Raw genomic sequence first — 26,871 nt, forward strand, 5'->3', positions numbered from 1 at the left:
AATGGACAGATAACGCAACATACTCATCCACTTCACCAAGGAGCTCTTGGGTTGAATTAGTCCTAATCCTAAATGGAGAACTTGCTCATATATGCATTCACCTTTATTATTTCTTTCAAAAATTATGATTATGTTGATAAGTACACCATGTGTCCTTAAATTCTTATTACAACACCGGCAAAGATTGTTTACATCACTGAACTCGATATAGGTCAGTGGTTTACGCTCATTTTTTTCTTCTACTTCTTCCAGCATGCGTACAGTTGACGACTATGCGTCGCTCATCACTAACTCCGTTGCTAGGATTGGTTGCAAGTCTGTCCAATTGAATGCAGAGGCATTTTCTTTCCTGGTTCGGTTGAAACACGCCCCATAATCATAATCGATTTTAGTTGATAATCACCTCTAGTGAGCTGTTAACCGCTGTGACCAGATCATTGAGTCAGTGATTTGTGCTTGAGAACTGTATCAGTCCAGTATGGAAATACAGTCAATAAAAAAATCTGATTTAGAAGAATATTTTGCTCCAGATGAAAATGAAAAACAACTTAAATTCTCGCACAAACACATTCATGTTTTGTTTTTTAAACCTGAAACAACGCACATGTTTTTTGGTCCTTTTATACTTTCACGGTGCTTTGCTTAAAGGCTACAGTCCACATTTACTGTAAAACACTCCTTTTTAGTTCTGGGGAAAAAAGAAAGTCATACATGTTTGGAACAGCATGAGGGTGAATAAATGAAGGCAGAATTGTTATTTTTAGGTGATCTTTTCCCACACAAGTTGTGTTGACCTTCTTAAGAGGGATGCTATGTGATAGATAGCTCTTTTTTCTATTAGTGCATTTTGCCACCTGTCACCACCATCCTCCCCCACTCCCCTGTCTCCACCCTTAAGAAGAACCCAGCCTCACATTGCCCCGCCCCATTCGCCCTCTGAGTGGCTGCTTTCAGCACCGTCTGAATATTTGATGAGTAATGCAGGTCATTTAAATCAAAATGACATGCGTTTGTGTGAGCCCAGATCGAGGGGCTTAAAAAATTAAAAGTGGTCGGAAGCCTGTGTTCTAAAGATGCGGCTGGGACCCGGCTTCTGCAAGCAGTTGGTCAAGGCGACATTGTGGGCAGTTACAGGGAGGAATAGAGCATCGCTGGGGCTCCTCGGTCAGGTGAGAGTGAATCAGGGTTGTATGCGACAGGAGATTGCGGCGTACACGACGGGATGGGTCTTTCTTTTGTTGCCTACCTTCTAAGGTTAGGCCATATGCTGGGGGAGTATCGGATTGTATTTTCGAACATCTGTCTCTGCATTTTATTATCCAGAAAATATTTTTGCTGCTCCTGTGCTTGGTTATTTGGTTTGTTTGTTTGTTTGTTTCCGCCTTAGACATTTTTTTTGTCTATAGGGTTGTTTCTCTGCATATCCTTTTGATTGTGAATTAATGGAAAATGTATTGGTTTTCTTTAATATTTAATCTCTTTTTTTTTTGCTTTATATACTTTAAAATCTGTTTAATTACTGATTTTAGGTCAGTGATTAGTTCCAGGGTTCAGGATAAATGTATTAATTTAGCAGGAACTCTAAAATTAACTCTAAAGGTAAAATTTCCAAATTCTTTATTATTATGATTGACACATAGGCCACCGAGAGTGAGCCCGGCGACATGGACCTCAGTGGCCTGCCCGAGACGGCCGTTGACTCCGAGGAGGATGACGATGAGGAAGATATTGAACGTGCCTCAGATCCCCTCATGAGTCGAGATATCGTCCGGGACTGTCTGGAGAAAGACCCCATGGACCGAACGGATGATGACATAGGTGAGTGATTCCCATCTAATCCTGAATATTCCTTTGCTGAAACATAATGCTAACACTAGAATTTGCTGGAGGAAGATAGTGGAGATTCTCGAAAGCAGTGAAATAATTTGCCAGGAAAAGAAGGCAACAAAAGGTCGGTGAGACTACAAAAGGAAAGCATGAGGGGGAGATGTGTTTTTTTTTTTTTTTTGTAGGTCACCCTCTCAGCCGAGTCTCTCGGAGCGTATTAAAATTTGATTGGCTGAGCTGCTTCCACAGCTACGCTTCAGTGGTGCCGTGCCAAGCACAGGTCATCGAGTACCCAGACAGGCCATTGGCAAAATCCAAAATCTCTTGTCTTCACTCTTCTTGATCTCAATTTAATCACTCAGGGTCTTCGGCAGCCCTGTCACACTAGCTAAAACCACGTACTTGATTTAGTTGGTCTGTCAAGCATGGAAAGGCTAACTATTAACTTGCTATAGAAAAACTATTATCTTGTTGGCCAGTTCCAGTCATTCATATTGATTGTAAAATAATGATCTTGTTGAAATAAATGGACACAAGGTTTAATGTACCGTGTTCTGTGCAACAAAATGCCAAGCATCTTAGCTAGGCTAGGCTGTCAAAAACAGACTGGCAGACTTGCCAAAAATATATAAACCTGTGTTTCTTTAACTATAAGTACTTTGACACTGTGGACTTTAAGGCAATTTACTCTCTTAAAACACATATTTCATAATCTTATGAACTGATTTAAATTGTCCACTAACAATGTCTGACTGTATATACTGTGTATTTCTGCCAGATTTCAAATGATACGTTGTATTTAATAACATTCTGCAGTGAAAATAACATCAAGCTTTATTAGAATAAAACTCAAGCTCCAATTTATTCTTAATACACACTTAATTACCTTAAAATGTATTTTCCCAAAAGTTGCATGCATGTATTTAGGATAAATTCTATTTCAAGCTCTTCACACTTACACTGTTATCAACTAGATCAACTTTTGTAAAACTGTAATGGAAATGACAGAAACTGAGGGATAGTTGTAATATGTCTAAAAATGTATCATTTAAAGAGAACACTAGTTTTTAAAAACCAATGCTGTATGGATTTCCAAAGTTTAAAATTGAATATGTAGTAGAGTAAAACAACAAAATCTATTCATTTATACATAAATCTATACGAAAACGCTGACTGACCAGGACCCTTCGTCATATTCTCCCCAGTTTACAGCAGCTGTACATAAAAGTCATTAAAATGTATATATATATAAAAAAGACATGGTTTATAGTTTTTAATTTCACATAGTTTTAATTTCACCTCCATGTAAACAGAAGAATAAAACATTGGTTGTTTTAAAAATCTGTTCGTTTGAATAAAAATCAATCCCTGGTAAGTGAAGAAAAAAAAAAAACACTTTCCGTTTAGCTCTTTGTCACTGTGGAAATGGATTTTGTCATGTATAATATGTCCTGTATATTGCATAGCAGGATTTGCTGGTTCTCAGAAATAGCTTCGTATTAATAATGCATTCAATGCTTGGTTGCTGTTATTTATATAGCCATGGAAAGAACGTTTTCCATTCTCCATGTGTGAAGAACGAACTGCATCTGATAGAGAGAACAAATATCAATGAAAGACTTTCATAGAAAGAATGTTTCTCACAAATGTGTCTTACCACTTCTTGTTTCTTACTTGGATTCTTCAGAGCAACTGTTGGAGTTCATGCACCAACTACCAGCCTTTGCCAACATGACCATGTCCGTCAGGAGGGAGCTTTGTGCTGTCATGGTGTTCGCTGTGGTGGAACGGGCCGGCACAGTCGTCCTTAATGATGGCGAAGAGGTCGGTCAGAATACTGTGACATGAACCAGTGACATTAGCCTTTCTGCTCTTTCTTAAAGCCTCAATTTAACCTTTAATCAATATGTGTAGACTAGTACATATAGTACATACCCTGCACTTTTCCCTACATTGATAGCTATTAGCCTAGCTTTTCACAGTAATCCAATTTTAGTTATCTTCTTTCTCTCTTCACTAACCTTTTTTTAAAGTTATGACATTCACCTTAAACATTTCACCAGCTTTCACTTTAGTCTTGTGCTAATCTTGATTCTGTGGCATTGCTTACATGTACTGTCATCCCCCTGCCTCATTTCATCACAACCAATCAGCCATTCAGCTTCTGCACTGTTAAACCTGAATGGATGCCAGCATCTTGAGATTACAAGATGCCCTTCGGTAAAGCGGGAATCACTTATCTCCTTATCTCAGTATTGACATGCCAAAAAGAGCCAATTTCCCCCTAATGCATCTATATAATTGAAAGCAGGACAGAGCTTGAGGCTCATATAGTTCACGGTGATGACATGTTCTTTGCTTTTATGACTGCTAAAAACAACAAAAAGCAGATACACATACAAGTCCCTGTGCACAAGTTTTATATTTCTCCACAAAAGTTTATATTACATATTGCATCCTGAAAACGATTTAAATTTCAACTTGCCATTGTTTCTTTGTTGTAGCTGGATTCGTGGTCTGTAATTCTGAACGGTTCAGTGGAGGTGACGCACCCAGATGGCCGGACGGAAATCCTGTGCATGGGCAACAGCTTCGGTGTGTCCCCCACCATGGATAAAGAGTACATGAAAGGGGTGATGAAGACCAAAGTGGATGACTGCCAGGTGTGTCAAACAATACTTTATGGATTTGAACATTTTTCGGGTAAAAAAAAGCCGTTTGTAATGACTCATTTACTGCAGAAGTTATGTGGCTCTGCCCATTCATTAAGCATGAGAATAATGGGGGTGATTAGTGAAAAATTTGCAATAATGAAATCTTGTCTCTGTTTCAGTGTGCTAGTGTAATTATCATGGGGAAATCATCTGAATATACTGCTGCATCATAAAACTGATTTACTTTCCCTTCACGGTTTTTGTCGTCTTGCTCACTCTTGCTCTCTCTGTTAGTTTGTTTGCATAGCACAGCAAGATTACTGCTGTATCCTTAACCAAGTTGAGAAAAATATGCAGAAAGTGGAAGAGGAGGGTGAAATTGTGATGGTGAAGGAACACCGTGAGCTTGACCGCACAGGCACCAGAAAAGGACACATTGTCATCAAGGTGAGAACCCAACTCAGAATGAGTGTGACAAGTTGGATTTTTCACACCCAGAGGTAAAGAAATGTTCAGAAATGTCACTAAAGTGACCAAAGACCTTTTCCATAAATCTTCATAAATGGGATGTTACCTCTCACAAGGTCCATTTATAGCTCACATAAGCTTCCTGCACCTCTATATCGTGGCCCCTCGGCAAAGAGAAATTATATTTTATCCCAGTTGTGAGTTTGCCAGCTGAATTGAGTCAAGTTTCCACGCTGCAAAAACTGTGTTCTATAGGAAATATTGACTTGCACTCTCGATTGACATGGCATTTGCCCTGATTTAAACAGATGCATTGAACATAGCAATTTATTGATCCCTAAACATGGAAATATGCTTAGCACAGTAGAGACATATGGACTGAATATCAAATATGTTTTACAATTCCAATACCTTAACGATTAGAGCTGAGGGAAATTTGCCCAACAACAATGAAACTTCTGGCCAACCCCAAATCAGGGAGTAACTGGCCAGAATTGGATTAAAAATGCATTTCTTTGGCATCCTTTAAAGTGTATATTTGTTTTTACAGGGCACACCAGAGCGTCTTACCATGCACCTTGTAGAAGAGCACTCGGTGGTGGACCCCACCTACATCGAGGACTTCCTGCTTACCTACCGCACCTTCCTGCCAAGCCCCATGGTGGTGGGCAAGAAACTGTTGGAGTGGTTCCACGACCCCAGCCTCAGGGACAAGGTAAATAGACACACTTATGCAAGCATTTAAATCAATCAGTTCTCGATGAGATGAACGATTAGTAACCTCACATTTCATCAGGTTACACGGGTAGTCTTGCTGTGGGTGAACAATCACTTCAATGACTTTGAGGGCGACCCCGCAATGACACATTTTCTTGAGGAGTTCGAGTACAATCTGGAGAGAGAGGTCAGTTGTGTGCCATAAAACCTTAAATTCCTTGGTGATCTTCAGCTTTTTGGCTGAGTTGACTGCAAAAATCTCATGTAATGCCTCTCTTTCAACCAGAAAATGTGTGGGCACCTAAGACTGTTAAACATAGCATGTGCTGCCAAAGCTAAACTGCGGGTGGTGACCCTGACAAAGCCCTCGAGGGAAGCCCCCCTGGCCTTCACCCTGCTGGGGGGTTCAGAGAAGGGCTTTCGCATTTTCATTGACAGCGTGGAGCCAGGCAGCAAAGCTGCAGAGGCCGGCCTTAAAAGAGGAGATCAGGTAATGTCACACCAGCACCATGCAGAATCTGAAGTAGGCTACGAAAAAAGTTGTTAAATTGACACCGTAATAGCAACTTGCTGTTTCATTAGCAGCAGTAATAGTAGTGTGGGACTGAAAGTGGAAAACTGTGTGTGAGAGCATTTGTAATTGGCATTGTCAACCAGCGAAAGCAGAGTTAGTCACAGCAAAGAGAGCATTCTGCCCTAAATCATAAAGAAGAAGAACAAAAAGTTTGTCAAATGTTAAAGCACGTACATTTCAGCCTCTGAACCCTGTAGTCTAAATATGTCTTCACACAAGCGGAAAAAATGTGATTTCAGATCATTTGCCCTTCACTCAGTGCGGTATTTGGCTCATAAAGCTGTTTAATGAGTTGCTATCTATTTGTCCTCCAAACCACAAGAGGATTGTTGATTGTTCTGAATGCTAATCAGATGATACTTGGCCGTTTTGAGATTATTGACAATAACCATGTCTGCTAAGCCAATTAAAATATGTTGTAGTCCCCCCTTGTATCTGTCAACAGCTTTGACAATGGATAAACAATTAATTTTAAGTTTAATTTGAGTAAATATTGTATAGAATAAGGGGAGGGGGGTAAGCATGAATGAATGGATGAATGAATTAATGAATGAATGAATGAATGAATGAATGAATGAATGAATGAATGAATGAATGAATGAATGAACGAACGAACGAATGAACGAACAAATTAATGAATGGAAAGTTATTTTGGCAGTAAGGTTAAGATCCTTTCACATAGAAAATAAGTTTAGTCACTCAGCACACCTCAGCTCATTGAGATGATTCTATGAAATGATGTGTAATGCCACAAACTGCAGTCTGGAAAGTGTACTAAAATAGAACATTATGTGTATTTATCAACTGGCCCAGCTGCAATGTTGATCGAGACCTTGGATTTCCATCTTTTTCCCCCTAGATACTAGAGGTAAATGGGCAAAACTTTGAAAATGTGCCACTATCCAAAGCCAACGAGATTCTCAAAAACAACACGCACCTGTCCATTACTGTGAAAACCAATCTCTTAGGTAAGTTACATTGGCTGAAATTACCACAGCTGCACAGACTATCATTTAGGCCTGATAAAACTCTTAATCGAAAAATTGCTAGTCAGCTCTCTTTTGCAGTAGAGGAAAATGTAGTTGTAGTTGCTTTTGAAAAAATTTGAAAAAATTTGTATTTTGAAAATGTCAGACGGCATTGTTAAAACTCTTTATTTGTGCTGTGTTCTCTGCTCTCAGTGTTCAAGGAGCTATTGGCCAGACCTGACCAAGACCAGGAGCAAGAACCAGAGGAGGAGCCAGACAGGAAAAACGGAGCTCCTCACATCCCTAAAATCGGGGACATTAAGAAAGCCAGTCGTTACTCCATCCCTGACCTGGCTGTGGATGTTGAGCAGGTCATGGGTCTTGAGAAAGCCAGTAAGAAAGCCAAGGCCAACACCGTAGGTGGCAGAAACAAGCTCAAGAAGATCTTCGACAAGACACTGACCAGTATTCTTCCACCCAAACCTTACAAGTAAGATGAGCTTGATGTAAGAAAGCTCCATTGGCGATTTGGTTTAATGCAGCATATAACTCTTCTGGTTTGTTCACAGTGACGTTGGGGTGGGACAGTCCCAGGATGACAGTATTGTTGGACTAAAGCAGTCAAAGCAGATCCCTCCTGCTCTTCCTGTCAGTGGAAACCTTTCATCAAGCAACCCTGATCTGCTCCAGTCACACCATCGCATACTCGACTTCAACAACCAACCTGGTAAGGCGCTTGTGTTTTTACAAAGTCCTGTGTTTTTTAATCAACATCCTTGTTGGTTCTAGAAAAACATTCTTATTGCCCACTCAGGTGTTAGGAATGCTGTAGGTGTTAGGATCAGAGTGTGACTGTGGCTTTAAGTTGGGCTTAAGGGGTGAACAGCATTCAACAATCATTTTCTCGGATTTAGCAAATAATCATATGATCCAGGAATGTATCCTTCTAAGTTAGACCTAGGTTAGGGCTCTCCTTAAGAGAGAACATACCTTTAGTCAGTAAATAAAGATAGTAGAGATCTTTGCCAGGATAGTTTAAGAATATGTGTGCAATATCTTACCTTGCACTTTCCTTCAGGGCATCTACAGAACCTTTCACAGAAGTTTAATATTAATACGCATATTTATATGTTCATGCTCTTCTGAATCTCCTCTTTCAGAAGCAGTACCTATAAGTAAGTATTTGATTTTGTCCTGTGAGAGGTTCCTTAACTACTCTTTTTTTTTCTAATCACAATCATCTTCAGATTACCTGTCTGCTCAATTTTGACATTGATTTTGCCATCTAAACTTTTATGTACAAAGGTTGGTGGGACTCAATCAGGTATTAATCGGTGAACTCTTTGCATTTGTGGGATTCATCAAAATTGTTATTCATTGATTCATGTCAATTTTTGTTGCAGAATGGGATTGATTGTCCTTGAAAGTTGATTTGTGTCTTTTGAACATGCATATGCACAAAGAAGCTTCCGGTGGTGGGTTAATGTTGAACACAGTGGAGCAAGTGGCTGATGTAGAGATAATGCATAAATAAATTACATTGTTAACATCCAGAAGTGGATCAGTTGTTTTACTTTCTCAAACATATGAAATGTGAAAGCGACATACTGTACTATGTTCATTAGTAATGTAAAATGATCATGGGAAATAAATAAGTGAGAATAAAAAAAAAGTGGACTTCCACCCAGATAAAAATTAATACCTGGGTCTTGATTATTGCAAATCTCTGTTTTTTAGACATGTCAGACCAGGTATTGCGAGTGTTCAAGGCAGACCAGCAAAGTCGGTACATCATGATTGGGAAGGACACCACAGCAAAAGAGGTCGTTGCTCAGGCCATCCGAGAGTTTGCCTTGACTGCTGCCGCTGAAGCCTATTCGTTGTGCGAGGTATCAGTCACTCCCGAGGGTGTCATCAAGCAGCGACGACTTCCTGAACAACTCTCCAAACTGGCCGACAGGATCCAGCTGAGTGGCAGGTGCTGCCTTAGAGCCCTTGTGGCCCTTTTGTTTAATTTGTTTCAGAGGCAAATCACTTAAGACACCTGTTCTCTTCTCTCATTGGCCTATTTTCCATGTAACGTACAGGTACTACCTGAAAAGCAACATGGAGACAGAGACACTGTGCTCGGATGAAGATGCCCAGGAACTACTACGGGAAAGCCAGATCAGCCTTCTGCAGCTCAGCACGGTGGAAGTGGCGACCCAGCTGTCCATGCGCGCCTTCGAGTTGTTCTGTGCCATCGAGCCCACCGAGTACATTGATGACCTGTTTAAGCTGAAAACTCGCCTAACCGGGCCCCCCAGCCTCAAGCTCTTTGAGGAAGCCATCAACCGGGAGACGTTCTGGGTGGCCACGGAAGTGGTGCGTGAGCCCAACCAGCTCAAACGCATGAAGATCATCAAGCACTTCATTAAAATCGCACTTCATTGCCGCGAGTGCAAGAACTTCAACTCCATGTTTGCCATCATCAGGTAAAATTTGTCTCGAGTTCAAGCGTAAAAAAAATGAAGGGTTACATTGTAGACCCTTTTTGGTGTCCCAAATAACAATGGCATTGTGTGTTTTTTCCAGTGGTTTGAATTTGGCACCGGTGTCCAGGCTGAGAGGCACATGGGAGAAGCTGCCCAGTAAATATGAGAAACTGTTTAGTGATCTTCAAGACCTGTTTGATCCCTCCAGGAATATGGCGAAGTACCGAAACCTTCTTAACAGCCAGAACCTGCAGCCACCCATTATCCCACTCTTCCCTGTAATCAAGAAGGATCTCACCTTCCTGCATGAAGGTACGATAGTTCTCACTGATGTAGGTGAGGACATATATAGCATCCCTGTTTGTTTATTATTGAACATGGCTTAGTTTGTGGAATTCTTCAGTAATTGTAAATGGAGATTGTGTTATATAGATAAAATGAAAAGCACCTACAACTCTGCATAGCCTTTGAAGTTTGTTTCTAATTAGCACCAAGATTTCTGTCTGATCATAATAGCTTGTGCGGTACATTTGGTTTACAAAGAGGCTGTTACTGAAGGAAGGTTTGTTTGTCTGGTGTTAAAGAAGTAGCTGCAAAGTAGTATGAGAATGTAAAATATGGTAAATATTTCAATGGCTTCAATATTATAAGGATTTTTTTTTCTACGAATGCATGATATGAGCCCTTTATTGCTTACTCTAGGAAATGACTCGAAGGTGGACGGTTTGGTGAACTTTGAGAAGCTGCGGATGATTGCTAAAGAGATCAGACACGTAGGCCGTATGGCAGCTGTAAACATGGACCCTGCTCTGATGTTCAGAACTAGGTGAGTGCCTTTCTAATCTGACTGCTACAATGACTTCTTTGCCTTTCTTTCAGGCTGGACTCTTCACACCACTGAGTAGCTTTTAGTGCCCACTCACTGCGATGTGTACAGCGCTCACCTCACGCTTCCACACACAGGCTTTTTACTAAGGTTTTTCGCAACGTTGAAGTGTTTGTGATGTTTACGCACAGGAGAGTTAAACCATTGTGTATGTTACTCTGTCTGCATTATTGTCAGAGAAGTTATTGTCTCTCTTTTGGTCTCTGGTGCACCTCACCTTGGTACCCTTGGTCTGTTTCTCATCTAAGTGTGTCTCCCTCTCTCTTTCTCTCATGGGCTTTCTCTCCCCATTTCTCTCTTTGTCAACCCTCTCTGCCCTGCCCCACGCTTCACTATTCATGGCTCTCCCTTACAGGAAGAAGAAATGGAGGAGTTTAGGGTGAGTATGGTGAACTCTCACCTTTGACCTCATGTGTGCCCCCTTCTATAATTTGGGCTGGCTCCTCACCATCCTTTATTTTTATTTTTCTGGTTCATTTGAGAATGCTTCTGCTCTGACGGATCCCATCCAAGCATTTGACCACCATCACTTTTGCTACTCAGGGTCATTGAATAAACTCACCTCATTCTAAAACACATCCTAATGTTTCTGTTGTATTATTACCATAGATTTTGAATGTTTCACAAACATGACCCCACCAGTATGCATGGATTTATTTACATATGTTTGGTTCAAGCTCATTTATTAATTTGATATCCCATGATCCATTATTAGCAAAAGTGATTTAACTTGCCCCTTCCAGCTAAACTACTTACCATAGCTGCACGTCTTCTACTTCTACAAGTATTTGCAGTGCTGTGTGTCTTTTTATTTTATTTCTTATTTATTACTTTAATATTTTCTTTTGGTTTAAACTAATAGTAATTGTTTGAATTAGTGACTAGGATGATGTTTATGGATGCAAAACCTGCCTTTTATAAGACCTTTTATACGTTTTAAGTGTGTTAAATGCTTTTTCCTATTCTAGCTTATTATACAAATGCTCTAATGATACTAGTGGTGCAGCAATTATGCTCATCAACTTTAAGCATAAACAAAACAGTTCAACAAATATTTCAAGGCTTTTTGCTCTGAAATGTAAAAAAAAATACACAACCAAAAATAATCAGTGAGTGCGTTTATGCCTAATAAACCGACAATGAACATGGTCATGTAAACGCGGTAACCCGTTTTCTTTTATTGGAGTAAGGTCATAAACGGTTTAAGCATAAACCGGTCGGGACAGGTAGTTTTTTGCCGCTTACCCCGATTTTGCGCGGCATGTAAACTCATTAACCTTCTTTCTGTCGGCTTATTGAAGTGTGCATGTGTGATAGGTGACAAAAACGCATAATTCGAGCAGATTTAAGCGAGTGTTTTGCTTGAAATAAGGAAATATATCACAAACTCAGACTCTTTTAAGACCCAGGAAATTGTACAAATGTGTTCTCATCTCATGAAGCAGAAGTAATAGAGGTTCAGTCAAAACGCCGCATCTGTAACTGCATGAGAGAATAATTTAAGCCGAAAAACTGACAAAACATTTGGAATACTCAAATACGGAAATTATTTTTGACGTCACTACAAGGAAATAACCCGGTTTATTAATAAAGTCATGTAAACGCGGTTTACTTGCATTGTCAGCTTACTGGTTTGCATGTAAACGGGGAAAACTCGTTATTTCAATAAGCGGATATTTGTGAGTTATCAGCTTACTGGTGTGCCTGTAAATGTGCCCATTGATTAGTCCTAAATCTCATGCAAAGTTTAAATATTTCTGTTGTTATATAACATCCCATTTTTGATTACCTGTCTAAATAGAGACACAGCGACATGCGTCATAATCTGAACCTCCTTGTCATTTCTGACTTTTAACAAAAAACAGAACAATGTCTAAAAGTTGATATGTGACAAGGTGTACAGCAAACAAGCTAATAAACCTGGAACCAAAAACCCAGACGTTTTTATAAACCGCTGACCAAAAAAACGAGCGTTTAAGGACACAAAAGTGGATACGCGCAATTCAGACGTAACGTAATCAGCGACAGGAAATATAATGTATAAAACGTTAGGATATTTGATTTAACAGTGACAAAATATTTACTGCACACGTTGGCATACTCAGTGTCAGGATCCTCAAATGTACCCATTCTTCCAGCTGAAGCTTCACGTCTTATTGCTTGTATCCACTTTTGTCTCCTTAAATGCTGCCTGTTTGGGTCGACAGCTTATAAAACGTAGTTCTGTGTTTTTTAGCTTGTTTGCTGTATACATTGTCATATATCAGCTTTTAGACATTGTTAGTGTTTTTTTTTTTTTTGTTATAAGAAAAAAATTACAAGGCGACCGCTTCACCCAGTAGCCTACAAAGTCAATGGAGAGCGTTGGATTGTTTCCCCCCTGGTGTGGGCGTGGCCTGAATGCTCTGTGTCTGGCTAAGATGTGAAATGCATGGAATGTTTGGATTGTTCTAAAGCTGCAAGGAATGCAACTTACTGCATGTCAAAGAGACTGAAACACTGCATCTGATCCTGAATCAGCATACTACACACTATTAAAGTCAGACGGCATCTTTAACTCAATATGTGTGTGTGTGTCTGTGTGTGTGTGTTTAGGTCACTCAGCCAGGGCAGTGCCAATGCGGCCGTCCTGGATGTAACCCAGACAGGTGGGCACAAGAAGCGGGTCAGAAGGAGTTCCTTCCTTAATGCCAAGAAGCTGTACGAGGATGCACAGATGGCACGCAAGGTCAAACAATACTTGTCCAACCTCACACTGGAGACCAATGAGGAGAGCCTGCAGACACTTTCGACGCAGTGTGAGCCCTCAATCAACACATGTGAGTCGGGTGCAAGCACGCACACAAATACAAATAGGAGAAAAACACAAGCATGTGACGAACAAATCACACAGGTTTCTATCACACATTAAAAAGCTGCATTCCCCACAACGTAGGTACAAAAATTATAATGTAAAATTAGGGCTGTGCAATATATCGAAATTATCAAAATATCGCAAATGTATGTATCGCAATATGCATATCACAATGGCACGCAATATCTGAATGATTTTAATAGGCTACTTCAACATTGTGAAAAAGTGTATGTTTTAGGTCGAAGCTGCGACACATAGCAGAGAATAGACAGGGCACACAACTTTTACTTATGTAACTTGCTTGACTTTAAAAAGAGTTATTAAACGCAATGACTTGCGAAAAACAACAACTTGCAGTCTTGCTCTGTCTACTGTCTGACACACGCACCGAAACGTGCGCACAAGCCGCCTCTCAGAAAGCGTGTGATCCCTTCAGTTCAGTTTCGTGTCTGCATTACATTTGCATTACATTTTTTTGTTTGTTTACATTGATGTTAAAATTATTAACAGATGCTAAAACACCGTTGGTCACTTTCAGAATGTGAAACACATAAATTGTATCATTCTCAGTTTTTAAATATTTTTTTTAATGCAATTTAATAGATTTTAGACACTAATTGCAATATTGTATTGCATATCAAATATCGCATTATTTAACAAGGTATTGCATATCACATTTTTCTTCAATATCGCATAGCCCTGTGTAAAATACAGTTTCATGGCTAGTGAGTACATTTTCCACCATTCATTCACCAAGTTAATGGACCCTAATTTATTATTAATAATCATTCTTCAGATTCAGATTGTTGTCTACAAATAGATCCTTTCTATTTTGCAGTGCCGAAAAGTTCTGGGGACCGGAAGAGACCTGACACATCACCCGTGGTCGCACGGGCCGCCACCCACCAGCGCCAGCAGCTTCAGAAAGCCAACCAGGCGCTTCAAGTGCCTGCCGTTGCCCTCTACCCATCTCGCAAGAAAGTGCCGGTCAAAGACCTACCGCCATTTGGTAAGACCACATATTTTTGATACTTGAATCGTGTCCTCCTATATATAAATGGTTCTCATAAGGCTCTGTCTAATGGTGTTTTCATAGGCACAAGCTCACCGCAGTCTCTGAAGAAGATACTGTCCCTTTCAGAGGAGGCAGGAGAGAGACACAAGAAACAGACAGAAGACAGTGTTTCCAACAACTCTTCACAGCTGTCATCTCCTCCCACGTCTCCTCACAGCTCACCTAAGAAAGGTAAGGATACACACAGACACATTAAAGCATTCGGTGTATACTTGTATGTTGTTTTTCTCTGAACCTCTGGTCTTTGCACACTCGATTTACTCCTCCTCCATTGACTTATTGGTGAACTGTGGAATCAGGGCTCTATGGTGGGCCTGCAGGGAAATATATTGTAAGACAGCGGGTTCCCTCACCACTGGCTCACAGCTCATTTCTCTGATAGCTGGCGCCCCTTTGTGCCAACATGGTTTCATAGCTTATTTAATAAGTCGATACTGCCATCTAGTGGTAAAATGATCACACATACGAAATGGAAGGTTCCAGTGCTGTTCTACAAAATATCTACATAAACACTGCTCGTCTAAGATAAGTCCATTTTTCCTTTTGAATCTGTACCACATAACGTTTCTGTTTCTCATCACTCACCTGTTTTGCCCTATATTCAGCCATCACAGCTATACGAAGCCACGGTATGAAGGGTTTTTCCTCCTTCTGTAGAAAATCACCAACAGGTAACAGGGCCTAGATGCAGATTTAGCTTGAGAGAGTTCACACGCGCATCATTATCGCTCAGACTCAAAATGTAGTGAGCTGCCTAATAAATAATCACTCATTAGAGGTACACTACTGTTCAAACAGTCTGTAAGATTTAAAAAATGCTTTTGAAAGAAGTTTCTTAATCTCACCACCAAAGCTGACTTGCACATGTATTTGTTTAATATTTATTAATGTTAAAATGTAGTTTACTTCTTGCGATTGTAAAGCTAAATTGTTAGCAGCCGTTACTACTTACTACAGTTGTCATATTACTAGTAGAATGATTTATGAACGATCATATGTAAATGTGGTGCTCAAGAAACATTTATTTTATATTCCTTTCTTTTATAATGTTGTGCTTAGAATTTTTGTGGAAACTATTTTATTCATAATGAATAGAAAGTTTATTTGAAATAAAAATCTTTTTAACATCATAAATGTCCTAGCTGTCAATTTTAATACAGTCTTGCTGAATAAAAATAATAATTTCATTTTATTTAAAAAAAAAGAAAAGAAAGAACAGTTGTTTGTGTTTGACTAGAATGATTCAGAACCTGTCCAAAAATGCTGTCTAGGTTGGCAACTCACTTAGTATTGATTCACAGCGATATAAATGTTTTGTTTTTAGTTCAGACTTTCCCTAAGATTTTTCAGTGGTATAATTGGCATAATCAGTAAGATTTGTGTTCAAACTTTTAGTAGTAACATCAAATATTATGTGTTTATTGTGTTACACATGTAGTACAGTGTCAGTTGGAGGTTCTACTTATGGTTTTAGACATTTGTAATTTGAGTGACCTCTCTCACCTAGTCTAGACAGGGGTTTTGCTCATTTTTTGCTCCTAGCTGACAGAAAAAGGCTAGTGCTGTAACTGTGTGTGTGTGTGTGTGTGTGTGTGTGTGTGTGTGTGTGTGTGTGTGTGTGTGTGTGTGTGTGTGTGTGTGTGTGTGTGTGTGTGTGTGTGTACTGTAGAGCCTAAGCTGCTCCACTATTAAAGTAACTGCCTGGTTTTGATTAGCCAGGTTAAGAAGGGGGAGTTTTGGCTGTAAAGCTTTGCTCTGGCTGTAGCATAGTGTTTTATGTATTTTTTGTTGTTGTGGTTATTTGATATAGAGTAGTCTCTCAGTACATAAATGATTGGAAGATCTACTTGTGTTCTTGTACATGTTATTTTGTGAGCCTTCTCTGACACCCTAAATATAACATCTTCTGTCTCGCACTGTTATTGTATCATCAGTTTTATCATGTTGTAAGCTGAAAGGCGTATCTTCCGTGGGAAGGTTAAATTCTGTTGTGCAATTGTTAGTTACTTATTTAAATTGATGACTTTGCAACCACTAAATGTGGCAATACTATGTGAACACTGACACAATAAGTCACATATATTCATTAAACCTATTTCACAGCATTTTTTTGAGACACATATCTAACAGCAACATTTAAAAAAAGTAAATCAATTTTATAAATATACTTATGTTACTTTAAGAAATCATTCGAAATTGGAGTCTGTAGAAATGGACTTCTTTCCTTACATGTAGATGGTTTGCAGCACGGTAGTTCTCCAGAATTTGGAAGAAAACCTATTAAAGTGAAATGAGGCATTTATAGTGTGGAGTACCACAGGGCTCTGTATTAGGGCCAAACCGTTTTCTGATTGTTTTGTTCTGTGTACTCATTCACCAGGTTATGGACGAGCTGGTGATTATCTGTCAGACTCTGGCCACAGTGAGATCTCCTCACGCTCCAGTCTGGTGAGCACGTCCTCCCTGGACATGGGGCAAGATGAACGCAGGCAGCGGTATGGAGGAATAGCTGGGGAGGGCCATGTTAGTGGTCACCGGCTAGAGCGCAGGGCGACTGCTGACCCTGATCAGTACAGCTTGGGGTAAACACCGCTCTTTACTTTCTCAACTTATTGGTCATATGAATGACTAGTTAATGAATCAGTCTTTAGGAACCCTGGGTCATTCATTGCGCCCGTCTCTGGCGCAATAACTCCGATCTTTCAAGTATTCATACTCTTGTGTAATCGACGCGCCATCCATAAACCTGTCTCTTGCGTGATACCCAGAATTTCTTTATTTTCTGATCTAATATGATTTCTGACCTGTAAGGTTGGCAGAATAATAATCATACACTGTTTGATAATAGGCCAGAGGAGAACTGGCACCCCGACTGAGTCTGGTTTCTCCCAAGGTTTATTTTCTCCATCATGCCCTGATGGAGTTTTGGTTCTTTGCCACTGTCGCCTTTGGCTTGGCTTGCTCAGTTGGGGACACTTAAATTATGATCCAAGTTATTCAACCAAATATACAAATAAAATGTATTAATTAGGTCTTATTTAATTCTATAAACTATATAATGCTGATCCGCCAACATTGTCGCTATATGATAAATTAAAATAAGCTGATAACATCACAGTTTTCTCCAGAACGACTGTACAGCTCAATCAAATTTTGTTGCAATATTGTCCGGTTTAACACTGTGACGCTACTTTATAACAATCGTCATTGTAAAAGCGCTATATAAATAAATAAAGTTGATTGATTGATTTAGGCTGGATTTGAGCCCTAACACATTTATCAGGCAATAGTTACAGTGTTTATGTTCTCATGTTTAAAAGCAGGTCTGTTATTGGACAACTAGTTGACCATCATAACCTGACAATATAGTATTATTATTAAACCCCTCTGGGTCTTTTTTCAGGTCCTACTCATCAATGCAGGACTGCCGTGGTCTGTATGCAGGCGCCACCGTGCTGTCTTCTCCCAGCTCAGAGGAGCTCACCCAGGACCAGGGTGACCGAGTGTCTCTCGACGCTGCTGATTCTGGTCGTGGCAGCTGGACTTCATGTTCCAGCGGCTCCCATGACAACATTCAGACCATGCAACAGGGGCGTAGCTGGGAGGCGTTGGCAGAGGGCGCGGGGCTTTGGGGAAGCAGAGGGAGCTGGGCATCCGCCTGCTCCTCTTCGTCATCGGCGGCATGCTGGGGCGAGGACTCTGAGGGCGACACGGGTACCATCAAACGAAGAGGAGGGAGGGATGTGACCACAGACCCAGAGACGAGCAGCATCACCTCCACCGGTTCAGAAGAGTCCAGACAGCACAGCCGACGCCCCTCGCCCATCACTGCAGGCAACACCAAGGCTGTGATCAGTAAGAATTGCCACGTCAACCTTGTTTAAAGGGATAGTTCACCCAAAAATGAGAGTTATTTTAATATTTACTACACAATATGGGAAGCATCACACATCTTTTTTTTCTCTTCAGTCACATTTAATAACAACCATTTCTGCCTAGCTTCATAACGGACAAAAAAAACTACTATAAAATCAGTCCATATGGCCTGTGGTTTAAAGGAACACTCCACCGTTTTTAGCAATAGGGCTTATTTAACTTCTTTCCTATATTTAGATATGTGGGAAAATGCATTTTTGTCTCAGTGCATGCATTGTTTTAGTTTGGCAGGGTTGCCACTAGCTTAGCATAATGAACGGAATCCTATGTTGCCAGCTAGCGTGATCAAAAATCACCTAGCGATTTCCTAGGCAGGTATTGACTTGAGACTAAATTATGGGGAAGTACAGGCAAAGCACTGCTACTTGGGCGCAGAGATATCACAGCTCTCATCTTCGTCCTCGTCCTCTGGCTCGGTCGCAATGTGTTGGGTGATATCTCTGCGCCCATGTAGCGGTGTTTTGCCTGTGCTTCCCCATAATTTAGTCCCAAGTCAATACCTGCCTAGAAAACCGCCTAGTCTTAATCTGCATCGCAGGCCACAATAAGTATTTGGGTGGGTGTTTTTTTTTTTTTTTTTGATCACTTTTACTCGGGACATGCTAGCTGGCAACATAGGAAGCTAGGCTAGCTAAGCTAGCGGCGACCAAATGCATTTTCCCACATATCTAAATGTAGGAAAGAAGTTGAATATTTCTAAAAACGGTGGAGTGTTCCTTTAAGACTTAAAAAATAAAAAATAAACCTGAAAAAAACATTTGGTGCCTCTCATGTCAGGTTGTATGTCATGCCCCATATGTGTGTGGTGCCATATTTGACTTGAAAGATGTGTTTGACTAGAAAGATTTTCATTTTTGGGTAACTATTGTTTTAAAAGTAACTACTCCAAGTTCTATATTCTTTCCTATGTGTTTTTCAATGATTGAAAATTACTTTCCTAAATCATGATCTTTGCATGAAAAAGCTGATAACATATTCCCAATGATCAAACATACATCCGGAAATTAAACATGCTGCATGTTGAGAAATAAAGAACCATAAGCAAATAGGCGACCTCATTTTAATTACTTAATTGTCATGTTGAACGCTACAAGGTGGAACGACACAGACTGCCTACAAAAACAATCCTTCCTGGTCTAGTGCATGTCTGCATGTGTCCGATCGCGTTTGTGAGAAACGTTACGGATATTAAACGGAACTGCGGTGTCCGTCTCTTCCCCCCAGCACGGAAGGACGGCCGTTACCGGGACCCTCCGCCCACACCACCAGGCTACACGGCGTTGACCATCACGGACGTAACCGAGGGCACGGCTCACTCAGGCAGGAAACCCCCGGACTACACCACCGCCTTGCAGCGTTCCCGCCTTGTCACGCAATCCCCTGACTCCCAGCAACCCCCGGCTGCGGGAAAACCCACCCACTCGCCGGACCCCCGGGGCCGAGAAGAGGAGGAGGCAGAGGAGGTGGAAGAGGAGGGTGAGTGCTTGTCTCCCAAACTCAGAGCTCAGAGGAGGAGAGGTCCACACACAGCAGTTCCCCCCAGGCCATGAGTTACATACACCACCCCAACAGGAAGGTAAAACATCCCAAACTCCAGTTACTTCCACACTCACACACTCACACACTCCACGCACACGAGTCACGGTCTCTGCATGCCAGGAGGACAGCTCCTTCACCTGCCCACCATCACCAACCACCAACGCATCTCTCACAGTCAGTGCATGCGTCGCCACGGAGACAGCCTGCCCCCCGTCGCCGTGGCAACATCCCAGTCATTGCTCCCCGCTCTGCCGTGTGTATTGGCTCTCACCCATCAGTGCTCACAGGAAAATCACTAGATCTGCCATCATAAACGCTTGAGCACATGATAGAACCTGAAGTCATGTTTGTGTTGTCAGGTAGCACATGAAATAGTGTTAGTACTTATCAGCACAAAGATCCTGAATTGAGTAGTAGTCTCTTTTTTTTCTCTCTCCCTGTCCTGTCATGTTTGTCTTTGGCATGGTAAGGCCAGAGCACATTTTATTTCCTTCTTGTATTTAGTTGTCCTTCTATGACTTTGTTCCAAACCCAAGTGTGTTTCCTTCAGACAGCATTTTTAGGCATCAAAGATTATGCTGCCTTACATTTCGCCCGAAGTGAATTCCAGAATGCATTTGAAAGCTTCCCTCCAAGATGGTGAAGTTCAGCAAATTATAGATTTATTTATAGATAAAGTGATATTTTGTGTATATTAAAAGTATATCCAGTATGTTGGCGGCAATAGCCTTGAGGATAGCGCACCGACATATAGTGAAGCTGCGCTTAGGCCATCCTGAGTTCAACCTGTGGACCTTTCCCGATGGTGTATAGTACACCATCTTGGAATACATTTTTAGTCAATTTAATTGAGGTTTTAATGTGTTGCCACATTCCTATTTTTGACCCTACCTTTGCTTATGCTTCCAAAATTTAACATGCACCGAAATGCTTTTGCATCCGTTTCCTGCGAATGCAATGCAAGAGATGCAAAGTATGTGACACCAAAGGTAGTTTCTGTGGAGATGATGAGACATGCACATTACATCAATAACAGTTTCGCTATCACATGTTACTTGGGTTTGGAACAGAGCCTATGTATTAGAGAGTGTGTCCATGACGCTCACAGAGTTTCTCTCTTCTTCCTCCAGAGGATGAACAGGTGTCCGCTGTTTGAAAGGGGACGACACTGGCTTTTATACGGTCGCTGCATTGACTGATGGCCCATATCAGGCCTTCACAAGTCAGACAGACAGACAGCCAGAACTTCCAGTCTACATCTTGCCGGCACTGCCTCTCTCCCTCCTCTATGATGGATTCTTCTCCCTGCCCTGCCTTAATGCATCATGGGGGGTTTGATGCCCTGCATGCTAAAAATACTGTGAAGAAAGGAGGCGAGCAAAAAATTAATTATTTGGCACTTTGGAGAACGGAAATATGAACTGAACTGAAACTCGAGCACAGCGCTTCGACATTCACACACACAAGAAACAAACTACTGTTAACGGTTGTCTTCAGACCATTTCCTTCTGCTTAAAGGTCACACTGATGTGTTTAGTAGTTCCCCTCAGCACTTTTTAAACTGTTTTTAAGGTGTAAACTGATGCACACAATCAACGTTTCAGTCTCCCGGTTCTGGACATGCAGTTTGAATGGTGAAGAAGGCTTGACTACAACTTATCGCCCCACCTGTTCCCCATCAGTCCTGACAACAACTCATATCTGTGTGGTTTAGCATTACAGTATTATATTTGCAGGAGCTCGGCTTGAAGGACTACATCATGATGGAGTTCACACTGACTCTTGACATACATAGCACACCGATTTAATAAGGAAGGCGCTTTGTGAGAGGAAACAATGCTAAGTAACGCCTTGTTGGGTGGTTTTATTGCTTCTTGGCCTTAGTGTGTTTGAAAGCCGTAAGAAAGTACGAATAAAACATCAGGTTTGGTCAAAGCTCATGAAAACACGATACAGAAATAATAGCAGACCAAAAATGTAGACCGAACAAATCTACATCTGTGGGTAATCCAGCCGCAAAAGCCCCCATTAAAATTTAAATCGAAGCAGACTTCTATAGTTGTGTCACGACATAAAGCACCCCCCTGTTGGTGTAGGTGAGAACTGAAGGCTACTCAGGCAAATAGGATCATCCTATTCGGGTGCTACTTCCTTCCTCTCATTAAGTGATGCCATTAAGGAGGTGTGTTAAAACAGTGGTTTCTGTGTCGTTTTTTTCTTTGAGGACTCAAGCTGTGCATGTTTCTCCTGGAGTGGGCCTTGATCTAAATACCACTGCTGCACAACAGCTTCCACAATCACTCACAGGAACTCGACTGAAACGTGCTTTTGAGACTCCGGTGGGCCGGGAACACGCAAACCCCACCTGAAGTCAGAACCGAACCGGTGGGAGCACTTCACTTCTATCCTTTTATTTTAATCACTGAGTTAAGCTGATCACATTGATCAGTAGTTAGAAACAAAAGACTTGAGAAGGAAAAAGAAGTTTGCAGTGTTTTCCACTGTACCATGTACCATCACTACTTCAGTGTTTCTTTCTCTAGTTGCCTGTGTTTGTTCGTTTGTAGGTTGTTTGTTTGTTTCAGGTTTTTGGCTCCCACACTTTTTTTGTCTTTTTTTTTTTAATGGTTGCGGATACAGTTGTTCATAACAACACATTTGTAACAGTAAATATATCGACCATCTGCTTCCACTTCATTTTTTTTTTTTTTTTTTAAATAAATATTCACGGTTTGGCAAGCCAAAATGAGTCGCTTGTTTTGCAAAATAAGTTGCACAAATTGTACAAGCATAAATAAACAAGGTAAATAGTAGTAGGTAGCTGTTCTGCTACTCTGTTCGATATGTGATGTCAAGTGAGACGTGTACATTTAGCTGGTGAAGATTCACTTTTTTCTTTTTCTTTTTTTTTGGACTACTTTTACCTGTACGTCTTTTACAAAGACAATTGGTGGAGTATGTATTTGTTCTTTTTTGTCTTTCTTTTTGTTTTGTATTTTTAATACAATAATTGTAAATATTGGTTATATTTTTGTTGAATTGTAGAAATGTATGATGTTTATGCCTCAACATCCAGTTTATGACGCTGGGAATCATTAAATTCGACAAAAATGAATCAACTTAGTTTTTAAATGCACATTATTATTATTATTATTGTTATTATTATTAATATTATTATTATTGCTCTTCTTTTGTTTCATTGATCCTGCATTAAGGTTTTTTTGTTTTCAAACATTGTTTTAAATGACCTCTGGCACCATCTAGTGTTTGCACAAGAGAAAACATGGAAGTAACTTGAAATGTGTATCTCATACTTTTCTAACTGACAAATGTATGTTGGGGTTAATAAAAGACATCCATATCTATCGGCTGTTCAACACTGTTTGGTTTTTCGGTGTTTCTTCATAGATTTGGATAAACTGAACATGATTCAGGAAATAAGCTGGGTCATATTTTACATTGAGCATAATGCATTGTGAAACTGAACTACTGTAGCATATTGTCACACTATAGAGACACTGGCTGAAGGTGAATTATAGTGAAAATCTGCAAGATGACATCACACACTGTATGGCACCCAGCTGGCGTGGTATGAGTTATTTGCAAAAATGGGCAATAATGCCTTAGCATGCATTCTAAATATTTAAAGGGGTGATGAATTGAGAAATCAACTTTCCCTTGAGATTTTGATATATATAAAAGGATATGGTAATATAAGAGTATCCTCTTAAGTTTCAGAGCTGAAAACTTGTAAGTCAAAGAAAAGCTGTTATAGACACCATCAGGCCCAGCAAACGGTCCTGTGCTTTATACTTACGTCATTGCGCGACGAAACACCGCCTCTACTGCGCGTCTAATCCAGTAGCCCCGCCCACCGACTCATGGAGGGCTCGTGCTAGCTAGCCAACAACAATAAACATGCCGAGGAAGATTAAGATATTGCGTTATTCCTGGTTGTGAAAGAACAGTCGCTGCATAAGCTTCGGATCCTAATATTAGGAATGTGTGGTTGAACTTTATTTTTAATGAAGTTCCAGCTGACGTGCATGGGGAAGACATGGTTACTTCTTTTCACTGTGGAATCGTTTGTAAACAAATCTCCGGTTTGTTACCTTCTCAGCTTCCGCGCACCGAACCGTAGTTGGGTGCGAGCTGGTTTCAATATAATAACTTGGCTCGCGGCAGGTAACTTGCATCTAGTGGTCCGGGCTAACAGAGCCGAAGCACAAAACAGCGAGACGTAGGTTTCAGCAATGAACTCGGGCTTTATTCCTCACAGTGGAAACGGTACACATTCACGGGCATAACTGCACTCTGCTTGCTAGCATTCACTGGAGCATTGACTGCGTCACCACATAATTTTCTCCGTACAACTCAGAACCGATTCTCCCCCTATACTTTGTTTACACTCTTCATACACATCCTGGGCTACTACGTCACACATACGCATTTTTTTCCACACAACCACAAGAGGGGGCAGAGATAGCAACACTACCCCCACTCTGGAGAATGATTAAACCCTTAACATATCTCCAGCATTATTACACAGTACACAGGAAAATATTAATTGGATAGTCATTATACAACATCCCCAACCATAACCCATACGTCCCACAGTCCTTGAAGGGCCCTCCTGGAGTGGAAAGTTAAGGTGAAGAGGCAATGTCCATGAGACGTCCATTAAGGCATATTGCATATTCCTTTGTTCGTACATGAAGTAAAGGTCCTAAACATGACACTTATACATTCCCTAAGAAAAAAAATGTGACTATTACTTTAACCAAACCAACTCAAAGTTAGCGTAAAGTTAACCCAGGATGCAGGATTTTAAGTGCAAAAGCTAGAAGGGGGGGGAAAAAAATGTTCAGGTAAACAAATTAGATTTTTTTTCATAATGTGCTTCACAAAAATCCTTAATAAAGTGCTTAGCATTAAACATACCCAGGATGCCATAACAAAACTAAGGGGCCCATTAGTATCCAAATTTCCGACTGTTGATAGTAAACAATCACATTAAGCCCATACCAACTTCACATTTTAACCTCAACATAGTCAAATTACTTTTGTACTGATACAATACTGGAACTCTTTTGTTTTTGACAATACTGGAACTCTTTTTGTTTTTGACAATACTGGAACTCTTTTTGTTTTTGACAATACTGGAACTCTTTTTGTTTTTGACAATACTGGAACTCTTTTGTTTTTGACACTGAGGAGGGCAGCGATCCGCCTACACCCAACCTCAGGCAGATATGCTCAGTGATCAATCCATTCACCAAACCTATCAGGAGCCCTGCGGACCCTCCCGGGTCGACGTCGAGGAGTGGAGTTCAAAAGGGGACAAGCACATTGTCCCCTGGCCTCATCCAGTGGAATGGGAAGGTGGCTAGGGAACTGGCTGCTGCTTGGTGAGGCTGGCGATGATGGTGGTAAAGAGAAAAGGCCTGGAAGAGACCCCACCACAGGGTCCTCTGTCCCTGGTGATGTGCCCCACAGGTCAAGGGGGCCGATATCAATTTCTGACGAGCTGGGGTCCGACATTGGGGGTGGCGCCTCCACTGGTGCCCCCGTTTCAACCTCTTGAAACACCCAGTCATTGTCTAGTGTTGTCCTGGAATGGTAGGCTTTGAGTTTGTCGTGGTGAACGACTTTCATCTTCGTTCGCGGGCCCCTTTTAATCCGGTAGACCAAATCGTCCAGTATACCCACCACGAAGTATGGACCCTCGTAGGAAGGCAGGAACTTCCGCACTTTGTTCTTCACTCTCCTTGTGCCCTTGACCAGGAACCATACTGCATCACCGACTTTGTGTTGGACTCTGCAAACATTTTTGTCGTACTGTCGTTTGGCACGCTCTACAGATTTCCCCAGCGCCTCCCGGGCCAACTGGTGAGATAGCTCAAGCCGTTCTCTGAGCTGTACAACATAGGATGGGGGAGTAGCAGTGTTATCTGGGTCCGGCGGCAACCCAGCAACAAGATCCACTGGCTCTGTAATTTCCCGTCCGAACAGCATCATATTAGGCGTCAGGCCCGTGGAACTGTGTTTGGTTGCGCGGTAAGCCATGACCGCGTATGGGGTCATAATGTCCCAGTCCCAATGGCATCGCTCTGCAGTAGTGGCTATGATTTTCTGCAGAGTGGCGTTGAAGCGCTCTACTTGACCGTCGGACTGTGGACGAAACGGCGTAGTCCGCGTCTTGTCGATCCCCAGCAGCGCACACATTTCTTGGAACACAGCTGACTCGAAATTGGTACCTTGGTCACTGTGTAAGCACTGTGGAGCTCCGTACCTACACACCCACTCGGAAACTATCTTTTCAGCCACGGTCGTTGCTTGTTCATTGGGAACAGGATAGGCTTCCACCCATTTGCTGAAGTAGTCCTGTACCACTATTATATAGCGGTTGCGCCTCTCGGTTTCATTTAATGGTCCCATTATATCAACTGCTATCCGTTCGAAGGGGGCACCAACTCGCACTGTGCCCATGGCGGCTTGAGGTGTTTTCTTGGGGCGGGCTTTTGCAGCACAGCTAGTGCAGGTGCGGCACCACAGAGTGACATCATCTCTCATATTGTACCAATAGTACCGGGCCTTAAGACGTGCAAGGGTCCTTTCTCCTCCAAAGTGGCCACCGACTGGACCATCATGCAATTGTTCTGTCACTGAAGTGCGGTATTTCAGAGGCAGCAGGATCTGTGGATAGAACACCCTTCCATCCGTGCAGTAAAATTTCCTTAGCAAAACTCCGTCTTTTTGATAGAGCCTTTTCCACTGTGACCAGTAGGCTTTGGTGGCAGGGCTGTAATGTGCAATGTCAACCCAGGGTGGCCTACCCCTCCTCTCATCCATCCACTTCCTCACTGGTGCTATGTCTGGGTCAGTTTCTTGGGCACTGA

The 26,871-nt window shown here is 41.4% G+C and overlaps 1 protein-coding gene across 8 annotated transcripts in view; it reads left to right on the top strand.

Moving 5' to 3' along the window:
• rapgef2b (Rap guanine nucleotide exchange factor 2b) overlaps positions 1 to 23,354 on the top strand; it is a 182,990-nt gene extending 159,636 nt beyond the window's left edge. For 3 of the 8 annotated variants that reach the window (XM_067457215.1, XM_067457218.1, XM_067457221.1), the window contains 22 exons: positions 1,641 to 1,818; positions 3,515 to 3,651; positions 4,332 to 4,490; positions 4,776 to 4,928; positions 5,500 to 5,664; positions 5,746 to 5,853; positions 5,953 to 6,156; positions 7,100 to 7,208; positions 7,422 to 7,698; positions 7,778 to 7,935; positions 8,946 to 9,186; positions 9,296 to 9,682; positions 9,783 to 9,994; positions 10,385 to 10,508; positions 10,924 to 10,947; positions 13,164 to 13,387; positions 14,261 to 14,431; positions 14,519 to 14,668; positions 16,878 to 17,079; positions 17,901 to 18,352; positions 19,658 to 20,009; positions 21,103 to 23,354. In XM_067457215.1, the coding sequence (XP_067313316.1) occupies positions 1,641 to 1,818; positions 3,515 to 3,651; positions 4,332 to 4,490; positions 4,776 to 4,928; positions 5,500 to 5,664; positions 5,746 to 5,853; positions 5,953 to 6,156; positions 7,100 to 7,208; positions 7,422 to 7,698; positions 7,778 to 7,935; positions 8,946 to 9,186; positions 9,296 to 9,682; positions 9,783 to 9,994; positions 10,385 to 10,508; positions 10,924 to 10,947; positions 13,164 to 13,387; positions 14,261 to 14,431; positions 14,519 to 14,668; positions 16,878 to 17,079; positions 17,901 to 18,352; positions 19,658 to 19,983 (4,161 nt within the window). In that variant the 3' untranslated portion in view covers positions 19,984 to 20,009; positions 21,103 to 23,354. Of the gene's footprint in view, positions 1 to 1,640; positions 1,819 to 3,514; positions 3,652 to 4,331; positions 4,491 to 4,775; positions 4,929 to 5,499; positions 5,665 to 5,745; positions 5,854 to 5,952; positions 6,157 to 7,099; positions 7,209 to 7,421; positions 7,699 to 7,777; positions 7,936 to 8,368; positions 8,384 to 8,945; positions 9,187 to 9,295; positions 9,683 to 9,782; positions 9,995 to 10,384; positions 10,509 to 10,923; positions 10,948 to 13,163; positions 13,388 to 14,260; positions 14,432 to 14,518; positions 14,669 to 16,877; positions 17,080 to 17,900; positions 18,353 to 19,657; positions 20,010 to 21,102 lie in introns of all 8 variants that reach the window. The other 5 variants (XM_067457216.1, XM_067457219.1, XM_067457217.1 and 2 more) reach the window with 3 other exon arrangements.
• Positions 23,355 to 26,871: the final 3,517 nt, after the last annotated feature.

Source organism: Pseudorasbora parva, chromosome 11 (genome assembly GCF_024679245.1).
Source record: "Pseudorasbora parva isolate DD20220531a chromosome 11, ASM2467924v1, whole genome shotgun sequence".
In the NCBI taxonomy this organism is placed as follows: domain Eukaryota; kingdom Metazoa; phylum Chordata; class Actinopteri; order Cypriniformes; family Gobionidae; genus Pseudorasbora; species Pseudorasbora parva.